General features: G+C 41.1%; 1 protein-coding gene across 3 annotated transcripts; it reads right to left on the bottom strand.

The window, feature by feature from the left end:
- Window positions 1-4,527: 4,527 nt before the first annotated feature.
- On the bottom strand, window positions 4,528-13,112 carry LOC118941394 (C-type lectin domain family 4 member E-like). 3 transcript variants are annotated; one of them, XM_090187918.1, is made up of 7 exons: window positions 9,250-9,983; window positions 9,112-9,205; window positions 8,469-8,570; window positions 8,018-8,143; window positions 7,757-7,899; window positions 7,520-7,620; window positions 4,528-4,854 (listed from the first exon to the last, which is right to left on the bottom strand). In XM_090187918.1, exons 3-7 carry the CDS (start codon window positions 8,536-8,538, stop codon window positions 4,701-4,703), a joined length of 594 nt encoding a protein of 197 aa, XP_090044044.1. In that variant the 5' UTR covers window positions 8,539-8,570; window positions 9,112-9,205; window positions 9,250-9,983; the 3' UTR covers window positions 4,528-4,700. The 3 variants fall into 3 exon arrangements, with proteins under 3 accessions (XP_090044044.1, XP_090044043.1, XP_090044046.1); XM_090187917.1 differs by having other exon boundaries at window positions 9,112-9,983; XM_090187920.1 differs by lacking the exons at window positions 8,018-8,143; window positions 8,469-8,570; window positions 9,112-9,205; window positions 9,250-9,983 and adding exons at window positions 11,557-11,727; window positions 12,583-12,684; window positions 12,874-13,112 and having other exon boundaries at window positions 4,533-4,854; window positions 7,757-7,881.
- Between the last annotated feature and the right edge of the window lie 615 nt (window positions 13,113-13,727).

The raw sequence follows: 13,727 nt of genomic DNA on the forward strand, positions 1-13,727 counted from the left end.
CCAAAGAATCTTAAAACATACACTATGAATACCTATGGCATCTCCCATAATACACATAGCTCATAGATGTCTGAAACTGTTCAACCAAGTGTGTGTCTTTGAGTGACACAGCATTGTACTGTAATGTAATGTAATGTGATGTAATGTGACTGACTGTATCTATGCTTGTGTTGGAGGAAGTCAATGCAAGGGGGGTCTTGACCGTCGGTTACGGCTGATAGTCAGACTCCCGGCAACCGTGGGAAACAGGAAGTCCGAGTTACTAGTGATACAGAGCATAATCATTTCCAGGCTGAAATAATCCATGCTATCTTCTCTCTGGGATGTCTGTTTTTGTGTGCATGGGCCTGGAGAGAGGACTTTAGTGTATGTGTGTGTGTGTGTGTGTGTGTGTGTGTGTGTGTGTACGCATGCTCTTGCATTCAAGGGTAAAGAAGTTCGTCTGGACACGAATAAAATTGATTTTATCATCCGAGTGTGTTATTATTGTACTTAAACACTAACCAACATTGTATGACATTTAACACTTCTTTAAGCACAATGCAGTTAACTTCCTGTTCTGAGAGCTGAACATGAATCCAAGGCACGTCTTCTACATGGGTTTGGACGAAGCTTTGTGGCAACAGCTGGCCTCTATTTGTGTTAACTGGCTCTCACAGAAGCATGCAGACACACGCACCTGGGCAAGAGAGTGGTGTGCAGACATACACTGTACGCACTGACTCACTCACAGACACGCACACACACACAAATGCACACGCACACACGCACACACGCACGCACACACGCACACACACACACACACACACACACTGTTCACATGTACAGACAGCTTGTTGCCCTCAGACCAACTAAAGCAGGGTTTATAGGCTAGTGGTTATGACGCTGCTCAGTGGATACATTAGTGTGGTCGTGTACGTCAGATTGCATCCTAAATCAGCCATGTAGGGACAAACTCTGTTACACAAACATACACTGATACACATGTGAATATTAACTGAAGAGCAGTCTCCACACACACACACACACACACACACACACACACACACACACACACACACACACACACACACACACACACACACACACACACACACACAGAGCTATTGGCAATATTTGACCTCATTGGCATCCAACCCTGGACTCCATCTCTGGAGACGGACTGACTGTTTGTTTTCAAAGGTCAACTGATTCACAAAGAACACCTTGTCTGAGTCTCAGAACCAAAAGCAGAGCAGAGTTACACATGCAGGAGACAAACTCGGTTTACAGTAGTCGGTCCTGTGTGGCTCAGCATCTGCAGGCTGTGGGTTCGACTCCTGCAGGGATGAAATGCACTTAAAAGTCTATGCATTCACTGTCAGGTAAGACGCGTTGGATAAAAGTGTCTCCTCTGAAAAGGAAATGGTGAAACACTAAACATGAGGGTTGTACACGCCCTCAAATATGCAGATTCCTCCCTCCCCTCAGCAGCCTCCACTTGACCACAGTCTACATGTGCCACTCACCTCACTTTAGACACAGAGCTAGATTGTATAGAATGGTATGAATGGTTCCACTCTTGAATTGTGCCTGTTCAGCTTTCCAACGATAGAACAGAAATCAAAATACTTTGGGCTGTGAGACTATGTGAGGAATTCTAGTCCTTCACTGAAGCATGTTCAACAGGTATAAGTGTCTGATTGTTCCCTAGTTCATGGCAAGAGGGGGAAAGTGGATAAGATGAACTCAGCTAAATGTTTCCATAGCCTTGAGGTCTCCTTGTCCTGGCTTACTTTCATTCTTTATTTCTTTATTTCCTTCTTTCCTTCTATCCTCCTATCCTTCATTCTTTCTTTCCTTCTTTCCTTCTATCCTCCTATCCTTCATTCTTTATTTCCTTCTTTCCTTCTATCCTCCTATCCTTCTTTCTTTCTTTCCTTCTTTCTTTCTTTCTTTCTTTCTTTTCTTTTCTTTTCTTTTCTTCTTTCTCAGGAAATGGATCTGCATTCCAACCCACACAGGAAGCGGACAGGTCAGGAAAACTTAGCAAGACACTAGAGAGGTTACAGACGGAGGTTCAAATAGCTCAGTTGGATAAACCAGGGTCTGTAGTGTTACCACACCAGGGTCTGTAGCGTTACAAAACCAGGGTCTGTAGTGTTACAACACCAGGGTCTGTAGTGTTACAACACCAGGGTCTGTAGTGTTACAACACCAGGGTCTGTAGAGTTACAACACCAGGGTCTGTAGTGTTACAAATCCAGGGTCTGTAGTGTTACAACACCAGGATCTGTAGTGTTACATCACTGGGGTCTGTAGTGTTACAACACCAGGGTCTGTAGTGTTACAACACCAGGGTCTGTAGTGTTACAAATCCAGGGTCTGTAGTGTTACAACACCAGGATCTGTAGTGTTACATCACTGGGGTCTGTAGTGTTACATCACTGGTGTCTGTAGTGTACAACACCAGGGTCTGTAGTGTTACATCACTGGGGTCTGTAGTGTTACATCACTGGGGTCTGTAGTGTTACAACACCAGGGTCTGTAGTGTACAAAGCCATGGTTGTAGGTTTGACGCCACATGGGTAACATATTATAGAAACGTCAATGTCTGTGTTTTTGGGGCCAGGAGTTCAACTTGCTGACCACCTGACCAGAAGAACTCCCTGCAGTCATTATAATAATGGGGGCCTGGAGTTTTTGATGGTCAGGATGGATGGAATGAGAGACAGTAAGAGAGAGAGAAGAGGAATAAATGACAACCGGTGACAGGCATTTTGCTGAGTGTAAGAATGATTTTTCATCTGACAAAAGATTCACCGTTGTGGTACAGGGAGCAGCGTTACCATGACACAGACTGGCCTTAGAGGGCGACAGAGAGAGAAACTCTTTCTTCATAAACTCACCTCTTTGCAGAGAGATCATTACTTTAAATTGTCAGCAGGTGGCGCCAAAACTCTTACATTTTCCTTGATGGGACTTGAGGGAATGAATCTCTTCCTGCTTCACCTGCAGTGCAGAAGAGAAAGTTGGAAATGAGTCAGACCTGGATTGAAATACATAGGAGTATTAGAATAGTAGAATATTTGTATTTTAAAATACATGCCAATAGTAGACTACCAATATTAAACTACATGTTAAATGCATTGCAGAAAGTTATTGTGCAACAGGGGGATCAAATGAACATCCTACACCTGTATACAGCACTATCCCCAACACACCCACCACCCCATCCCTCTACTTTGGCTCTATCGATCCTACCACTATCCCCAACACACCCACCACACCATCCCTCTACTTTGGCCCGATCATATGCTACATCAGGCTGTCAGCCTGGGAGGATGGAACCCCTTCTCTCAAAACCCCCTGTATATCTTCTGCATTAAAATCTATCACACTGTTGCCGCTACTACAATCTTCTGGGATTTCCGCTCCATCAGCGCAGTACAATTAATGACCATGACAATAAATGCAAGAAATTTAAAACATATCCTCTCTGGATCTCTGTCTTCAGTCCTACTCAGTGGGGTCTCCAGGTCGAATCACTCACCCGTGGGCTTTCATCTACTTTCATCACTGCCTCAGCATTGGAAACCTTCTGCAATCCCCCAAATAGCTGACATAACCTAACCTGACAGGTAAGAACTCTCTATTAAAGCTCAACAAGACATTCTGGGTATTCTCAGTCTCAGTCACCGGGTCTACTTCTCACCAACCGAGGACGTAAAAAACACCAGAAGTATTGTTTTTCTGATCTCCACTCAACGCCACCCCACTGATCAGTCCTTTGAGAGGCACCCTGCTCTGCAGAGCAAAGCACACCACAGGTCGAGCCCTGAGATGTGTGATGTGGAGCACCCTCTGCCTCTGAATGCACACAAAATATAAACAATTCCACTTCTTGAAAATGTGATACATTTGTTCTAAGCCCAAAATGTGACATATGTAACAGTTCCCAGCTTGACACAACATATGGGTCGGCCAAAGAGTAGGGATCCACGTTTTCCCAAAATCTCACTCCTACCCGTCCAAAATCATCTCTGGTATGATCAGGGCCAAGGCTGGAAGTCTCTACTATAGCTGCCGCTGCAGGCACTTCTTCCTGGCTAGGCTTCATTTCAGAGCAAACATTACTGGAGACCGACTCCACCTTGAGTTTCTAAACAGAGCAGTTAGAATGATGGGGTCCAAGATCCTCAAGAGAACAAATAGATTTGTTTTTAAATTGACTTGGCTTGTATGCAGCAGACAAAGGTTTGTACTTAGCGCCATTACCTCGGATTAGCATCATCGCCCTTCCACAATGTTTTGTGGAACATAACTAGCCTATTGGTAGACAGGAAGCTTCAATCAGGAAATAAGTAGGAATTGTATTAATTTGCTCATACAAACATGTAAACAAGTGTGTGTGTGTGTGATTTGGTATTATAACAGCAAAATAATAAATGTTCATTGTTAAATTTATTCTGTTGAGTCTACTGTACTAACTTCATGTTGTGTCTGATAATGTGTGAAACATAACTACTGAGACACAGGAAGTCACAATCAGGAAATAAGTTGGACTTTTATTAATATGCTAATACAAACAAATAAAACATAAGTGTGTGGGTTTGAGAGAGAGAGAGAGAGAGAGAGAGAGAGAGAGAGAGAGAGAGAGAGAATGAAGTTCTGTGCACTGAAGGCTGCTGTATGTGTTACAGTATGTTGTCATGGTGATGTTAAACCACTTTCTCACAAATCCGGTGAAGATTCTCCGCACATGACAAGTCATTCCATGCATTCAGATCACTCTGATCTGTGCGTATCTCAGCACAGTCCTCCTCACCATTTGGTTTGGCACCACCATTATCAGGCTGTGGGTAATACCAGTACCTAAAGGTTTAAAAACAGTCAGATATCATGGTTAATACCAGTACCTACAGGGTTAAAAACAGTCAGATATCATGGTTAATACCAGTACCTACAGGGTTAAAAACAGTCAGACATCATGTTTAATACCAGTACCTACAGGGTTAAAAACAGTCAGATATCATGGTTAATACCAGTACCTACAGGGTTAAAAACAGTCAGATATCATGGTTAATATCAGTACAGGGTTAAAAACAGTCAGATATCATGGTTTATACCAGTACCTACAGGGTTAATAACAGTCAGATATCATGGTAATTAGCAGTACCTACAGGGTTAAAAACAGTCAGATATCATGGTTAATACCAGTACCTACAGGTTTAACAACAGTCAGATATCATGGTAATTAGCAGTACCTACAGGGTTAAAAACAGTCAGATATCATGGTTAATACCAGTACCTACAGGTTTAACAACAGTCAGATATCATGGTTAATACCAGTACCTACAGGTTTACCAACAGTCAGATATCATGGTTAATACCAGTACCTACAGGGTTAACAACAGTCAGATATCATGGTTAATACCAGTACCTACAGGGTTAACAACAGTCAGATATCATGGTTAATACCAGTACCTACAGGGTTAACAACAGTCAGATATCATGGTTAATACCAGTACCTACAGGGTTAAAAACAGTCAGATATCATGGTTAATATCAGTACCTACAGGGTTAACAACAGTCAGATATCATGGTTAACGCCAGTACCTACAGGGTTAACAACAGTCAGATATCATGGTTAATACCAGTACCTACAGGGTTAACAACAGTCAGATATCATGGTTAATACCAGTACCTACAGGGTTAAAAACAGTCAGATATCATGGTTAATACCAGTACCTACAGGGTTAAACAACAGTCAGATATCATGGTTAATACCAGTACCTACAGGGTTAAAAACAGTCATATATCATGGTTAATACCAGTACCTACAGGGTTAACAACAGTCAGATATCATGGTTAATACCAGTACCTACAGGGTTAAAAACAGTCAGATATCATGGTTAATACCAGTACCTACAGGGTTAAACAACAGTCAGATATCATGGTTAATACCAGTACCTACAGGGTTAAAAACAGTCATATATCATGGTTAATACCAGTACCTACAGGGTTAAACAACAGTCAGATATCATGGTTAATACCAGTACCTACAGGGTTAAACAACAGTCAGATATCATGGTTAATACCAGTACCTACAGGGTTAAAAACAGTCATATATCATGGTTAATACCAGTACCTACAGGGTTAAACAACAGTCAGATATCATGGTTAATACCAGTACCTACAGGGTTAAAAACAGTCAGACATCATGGCTAATACCAGTACCTACAGGGTTAAAAACAGTCAGATATCATGGTTAATACCAGTACCTACAGGGTTAACAACAGTGGTTAATGGTTAATACCAGTACCTACAGGGTTAAAAACAGTCAGATATCATGGCTAATACCAGTACCTACAGGGTTAAAAACAGTCAGACATCATGGTTAATACCAGTACCTACAGGGTTAACAACAGTCAGATATCATGGTTAATACCAGTACCTACAGGGTTAAAAACAGTCAGATATCATGGTTAATATCAGTACCTACAGGGTTAAAAACAGTCAGATATCATGGCTAATACCAGTACCTACAGGGTTAAAAACAGTCAGATATCATGGCTAATACCAGTACCTACAGGGTTAAAAACAGTCAGACATCATGGTTAATACCAGTACCTACAGGGTTAACAACAGTCAGATATCATGGTTAATACCAGTACCTACAGGGTTAAAAACAGTCAGACATCATGGTTAATACCAGTACCTACAGGGTTAACAACAGTGGTTAATGGCTAATACCAGTACCTACAGGGTTAAAACAGTCAGATATCATGGTTAATACCAGTACCTACAGGGTTAACAACAGTGGTTAATGGCTAATACCAGTAGCTACAGGGTTAAAAACAGTCAGATATCATGGTTAATACCAGTACCTACAGGATTAAAAACAGTCAGATATCATGGTTAATACCAGTACCTACAGGGTTAAAAACAGTCAGATATCATGGTTAATACCAGTACCTACAGGGTTAACAACAGTGGTTAATGGCTAATACCAGAACCTATAGGGTTAAAAACAGTCAGATATCATGGTTAATACCAGTACCTACAGGGTTAATAACAGTCAGACATCATGGCTAATACCAGTACCCACAGGGTTAACAACAGTCAGATATCATGGTTAATACCAGAACCTACAGGATTATAAACAGTCAGATATCATGGTTAATACCAGTACCTACAGGGTTAACAACAGTCAGATATCAACTTTAATACCAGTACCTACAGGGTTAACAGCAGTCAGATATCATGGTTAATACCAGTACCTACAGGGTTAACAGTCAGATATCATGGTTAATACCAGTACCTACAGGGTTAAAAACAGTCAGACATCATGGTTAATACCAGTAGCTACAGGGTTAAAAACAGTCAGACATCACTGTTAGAACATCACAATCCTAAATAATTTAAAGAAAAGTTCAATCTTAATGTTAACTTTGTTTACTGATGCCATCAATGATAATAACCTGTATAGAAAAAGGTTGGATTGAGCCTTATTGACAGATTAGTTATCATCTCTCACCCTGTGGTCAGTGGGGTGCCGTCCACCCATTTCCAGTTCCCCTCCTTAACAGAGTCAGTCAGACCAATCCAGACTCTCTTCTTGAGGTTGAATAGAAAGGTCTGTAGTTGAGAAAGATTCATATATACATACTTATGTTTGATCATATCTACCCTCTGCACACCCATCTCTCTCTCTCTCCCCCCCCCCTCTCTCTCTCTCTCTCTCTCTCTCTCTCTCTCTCTCTCTTTCTCTCACCTGTTCATTATCACTGTTTATGATCACCAGGTCTGCTCCTCTCTCCAGACAGTCCTGTCTGCTCTCTTTCCAGGTTTTAGTCTCAGAAGACAGGAAGTACCAACTGGATTCAAACTTCTGCCAGCCTTCAGGACAAGTTTTTTCTACAAGATGAAAACATACATTTCCTTCAACATATCACACTGGATACTCATTGAAAGAATACAGACACACGATAAAGTTAGTGGGATTAATGATAATTTATTACTGTAGTTCACTCACTGAGATTGGTAAACCTCCTGCTAAGAAAATCTCTCTCAGTCTGTAGCTGGTCTCTCTCTTTCGTCAGGTTGTTGTAACTGGTCTGTAGCTGGTCTCTCTCTTCAGAATATTTGAAGCATCTGTTGTCTGGAAAGTATTGATATATATAGCTACTGGTGAAAACACAATTTCTTACTGCAACTGTTAAAAACAAACAAAAAGTAGACAGAACATCTTGGATGTGGTTTGAAAGTTCCTTAAACATGTATAACAGAGGAGGAACTTAATTACGCAGATAACAACACTCCCCACTAGTTTAATTAACGTTGTTTCAACATAATTTCAATGAAATTACATTTAACCAACGTGGAATAGGCATTGAATTGACAACTGTACTCAGTGTGTCATCTGAATTTAGGACGTTGTTGTGAAAGTCTGATATAGTGTAATGATTAGATAACAATACACTCACAGACTAGTCTCAGGGAGATGTTGAGAGTGACTTGTAGAACACAGAGCATCCCAAAGCTCACAGCAACCATCCTGTAGAGTCTTCACCCTGAATCCTCAGGTCCTGAGGAGATACACACTGATGTGAGAACACACACACACACACACACACACACACACACACACACACACACACACACACACACACACACACACACACACACACACACACACACACGTACACATGTATTCAAGCATGCAAGCACGCAAGCACACAAGCACGCACGTACCAACACACTCATAAACACTCACATGAAAGCACACACATACCACACACACTGGAGGGTGTGACATAATCAGCAGCAAGAGTACCGTTTCTCACAGTCGCTTTAGAGGAAGTTACTGTATCAGTATAACATGTTAGAATCATTAAAGGAGCAATCTGCAGTTGCTCAGATGTTTACCAAATCACTGGCAGGGGGACCGTGTTGTTTATGTTGGAAGTGCATATTGCCGCTTTAATGCTTCTGAATACACTTAAAGTATCCATTTAAAGGTACGTCTTTTTTTTTTACTTGTCCACTAAGACTTGCTATTAGCATTTTTCAGTGTTTGTGTAAGTCTTTGTCAATGTGTGTGTGTGATAAAGTTTTCTTAATTCTTACTTGAGCGATTGGTCTCAGTCTTCACTCTCCTCATTGCTCTCATCTGCTTTTCTTCAATAACCTGGTTGTTGATGTGGTCATCCATCTTAACTAACTCTATGATTACCTTTCTAACTGACTCCTAATGTTAATAACTACTGTATGATTACCTTTCTATCTGACTCCTAATGGTAATATCTACTGTATGATTCTAATTGTACTGACACGTAGTTAAGTAGTTGGTCTAATGTGCTTCTCCACCAGGTACCTCTCTGCTCTCTGTCTGTGGTCCACCGGGGGTTTCCTCATTCTTAATGAACCTGATTTGTTGAGGGGTTTTAGAGGGACAGCTGGTTGAACCACTGAAAAGATCCACTTCACTTCCCTCTTTTGAGACCAATATAGGGGAACAACAGACAAAAATACGCATTTGATATTGTGCTTATGTGTAACTTGACAACAAAGACTGACTGTCAAAGATTATTAAGTAACATCCTTTGATATCTCTACTACACTCATTGATTGGTGATACAGTCACCTCCCTCCTATACAGTGTATGTAATGGTGGTTTGGTACTGTAGAGAATGTCATCACCAGGTCTAAATTGGAGCATGTAAATATCTGTAGCAAGTAAGAAGAATGTATTTAATTGGAAATGATAAAATGCACCGCATGCAGAGAGTGGACAAAGTCAAATGTACTAACTTCATGTTGACTCTGGTAAACAGGAAGCTACAATGTCAGGAAAGGATTAGGAATTGTATTAATATGCCAATACAAACAAATACAACATGTGTGTGTGTGTGTGTGTGTGTGTGTGTGTGTGTGTGTGTGTGTGTGTGTGTGTGTGTGTGTGTGTGTGTGTGTGTGTGTGTGTGTGTGTGAGAGAGAGGTGTGAACTGTAGGCTGCTGTATATGTTACAGTATATTGTCATGGTGATGTTAAGCCACTTTCTCACAAATCCATTTGAGTTTCCTGTCACATGACAAGTCATTCCATGCCTTCAGAGGACTCTGATCTGTGTGTATCTCAACACAGTCCTCCTCCCCTGTAGGACCTGCATTATCAGGCTGTGGGTCATACCAGTACCTACAGGGTTAAAAACAGTGAGATATCATGGTTAATACCAGTACCTACAGGGTTAAAAACAGTCAGATATCATGGTTAATACCAGTACCTACAGGGTTACAAACAGTCAGATATCATGGTTAATACCAGTACCTACAGGGTTAAAAACAGTGAGATATCATGGTTAATACCAGTACCTACAGGGTTAACAACAGTCAGATATCATGGTTAATACAAGGATTAAAAAAGAGTCAGATATCATGGTTAATACTTGTACCTACAGGGTTAAAAACAGTCAGATATCATGGTTAATACCAGTACCTACAGGGTTAACAACTTTCAGATATCATGGTTAATACCAGTACCTACAGGATTAAAAACAGTCAGATACCATGGTTAATACCAGTACCTACAGGATTAAAAACAGTCAGATATCATGGTTAATACCAGTACCTACAGGGTTAAAAACAGTGAGATGTCATGGTTAATATCAGTACCTACAGGGTTAACAGTCAGATATCATGGTTAATACCAGTACCTACAGGGTTAACAACAGTCAGATATCATGGTTAATATCAGTACCTACAGGGTTAAAAACAATCAGATATCATGGTTAATACCAGTACCTACAGGGTCAATAACAGTCAGATATCATGGTTAATACCAGTATCTACAGGGTTAATAACAGTCAGATATCATGGTTAATACCAGTATCTACAGGGTTAATAACAGTCAGATATCATGGTTAATACCAGCACCTACAAGGTTAATAACGATCAGACGTCACAGTTAGAACATCATAATCCTAAATAATATACAGAAATGTTTCATAGTTAATTGTCATGACTGTTATCATCAATATCAGTAACCTGCATAGAAACATGTTGAATGGATCCTTATTAATAGATTAGTTATCATCTCTCACCATGTGATCAGTGGGGTGCCGTCCACCCATTTCCAGGTCCCCTCCTTAACAGAGTCAGTCAGACCAATCCAGACTCTCTTCTTGAGGTTGAAGAGAAAAGTCTGTAGTTGAGAAAGATAAATACATAGAGGTATATATATATATATATATATATATATATAAATATATATTCATATGTTTGATCATATCTAACCGTCTCCCTCTCCCTCTTTCTGTCACCTGTTTGTGATCACCAGGTCTGCTCCTCTCTCCAGACAGTCCTGTCTGCTCTCCTCCCAGGTTTTTGTCTCAGTAGACAGGAAGTACCAACTTGATTCAAACTTCTGCCAGACTTCAGGGCAGGTTTGTTCTACAAGATGATTAACATTAATTTCCTTCAACTTATCCCTCTGGATACTTAATAATGAAAGAATACAGACACATAACCAGGTATGTGTTGTTAATGATAATGTATTACTGTAGGTTTACTCACTGCAATTGTTAAGCCACCCGCTAAGAACATCTCTCTCAGTCTGTAGCTGGTCTCTCTCTTTAGTCAGGTTGTTGGCGCTGGTCTGCAGCTGGTCTCTCTCTTTAGTTATGGTGTTGTAACTGTTCTGAAGCTGGTCTCTCTCTATGGATGAGTTCGTTGAGACGTTTCTGTCTGCAACAACAATAAAGAACAAGTTGCTCACTAAAATAGATCACATCAGAACTACTATATCTGAGTTATAAGAACTATTCAAACAGTGAACAACAATATAAATGTAACATGTAAAGTGTTGGTCTCATGTTTCATGAGATGAATTAAAAGTTCCCAGACATGTTCCATACACAAAAAAAGCTTATTTCTCTCAAATATGTTTACATTCCTGTTATTCAGCATTTACCCTTGGTCAAGATAATCCATCCACCTGACAGGTGTGGCATATCAAGAAGCTGATTAAAGAGCAGGATCATTACACAGGTGCACCTCGTGCTGGAGACAATAAAAGACAACTTTAAAATGTGTAGTTTTGCCGCAGATGTCTCAAGTTTTGAGGGATCTGCATCTGGCATGCTAACTGCAGGAATGTCCACCAGAGCCATTGCCAGATAAATTCATGTTAATTACTCTACCATAAGCTGCCTCGAATGTTGTTTTAGATAATTCTGCAGTATGTTCAACTGGCCTCACAACAGGCAGACCACGTATAACCACACAAGCCCATGACCTCCACATCTGGCTTCTTCACCTGTTGGATTGTCTGAGGGAGGGTTCTGAGGAGTATTTCTGTCTGTAATAAAGCCCTTTTGTGGGGAAAAACTCATTCTGATTGGCTGTGCTGGTTCCCCAGTGGCTGGAATCTGGCTGCCAAGTGGGTGGACCTATGCCCTCCAAGGCCCACCCATGGCTGATCCTCTGCCAGTCATGAATTTGTTTCAATTGAGTGATATGAACTGTAACTCAGTGAAATCTTAGAAATGTTTGCATGTTGCGTTTACATTGTTGTTTGGTATAGATATACTGTAGACTTACATTGGACAGACAGGCCTATGATCCCAGCCAGTAGGAGAACACACAGCAGCCCAAGACACACTGCAGCAACTCCAGAGGGTCTCTTCAACCACTGAACATGTACTGAATCACAAATGATTAAACATCTTTGGTAATGTGTTTTACTGTATCATCCAGGATTGGGACAAATAAATCTGTAGTACCACAGGGTAATCTCATCTGTTTAATGTATGTGTTGGTCATTTATTTGTGTGTGTGTGTGTGTGTGTGTATGTGTGTGTGTGTGTGTGTGTGTGTGTGTGTGTGTGTTACCTGAGTGCTGGTCTCCTGGTCCATTATTAGGAGCAGCGTCTGCTGTCTCTTCTCTCTTGGTGCTGGTCTCACCGTTTCTCAGGGTGTCTGCACTGACGTAGATATCAACAATCCTCTCCTTCATCTCACCTCTGTTAAACTTGACCTTCTTGGTCATATCTGGCTCAGCATAGATGGCCTCAGACATCTCCAACAACTTACTGTGTTTTCTGTCCATACTCAGGTTCTGGTCCTATCATGAGGGGTTAAGTAGTCTTGATAAATGAGGCTTCAGTGCTGTTCCTCTGTTCATTCAGTTCTTTCTACTGTCCCTCCAGTTTTTTGTCTTGGTCGAGATGAAGTACCAGCCTTCAAAATCATCTCTTTCCCTTTGTTGATGATGTCTCTCTCCTCAGTTGTTGTAACTGGTCTGTAGCTGGTTCTCTATTTAGTCAGATTGTTGTAACAGGTCTGTAGCTATTGTCTGTCTTTAGTCTACTTGTTATAACTGGTCTGTAGCTTGTCTCTCTCTTCAGTTACGTTGTTGTAACTGGTCTTTTCCTGGTCTCTCTCTTCAGTCAGGTTGTTGTAACTGGTCTGTAGCTGGTCTCTCTGCAGTCAGGTTGTCTTAGCTAGTCTGTAGTTGGTCTCTCTCTTCAGTCAGGTTGTTATAACTGGTCTGTAGCTGGTCTCTCTCTTTAGTCAGGTTGTTGTAACTGGTCTGTAGCTGGTCTCTCTCTTCAGTCAGCTTGTTGTAACTAACTGGTGTGCAGCTGGTCTCTCTCTTCAGTCAGGTTGTCTTAGCTAGTCTGTAGTTGGTCTCTTTCCTCAGTAAGGGTGTTGTAACTGTCATGTAGCTGGCCATTCTGCAGATG

Source organism: Oncorhynchus mykiss, chromosome 10 (assembly GCF_057628025.1).
Source record: "Oncorhynchus mykiss isolate SJ-2025 chromosome 10, ASM5762802v1, whole genome shotgun sequence".
Classification (NCBI taxonomy): domain Eukaryota; kingdom Metazoa; phylum Chordata; class Actinopteri; order Salmoniformes; family Salmonidae; genus Oncorhynchus; species Oncorhynchus mykiss.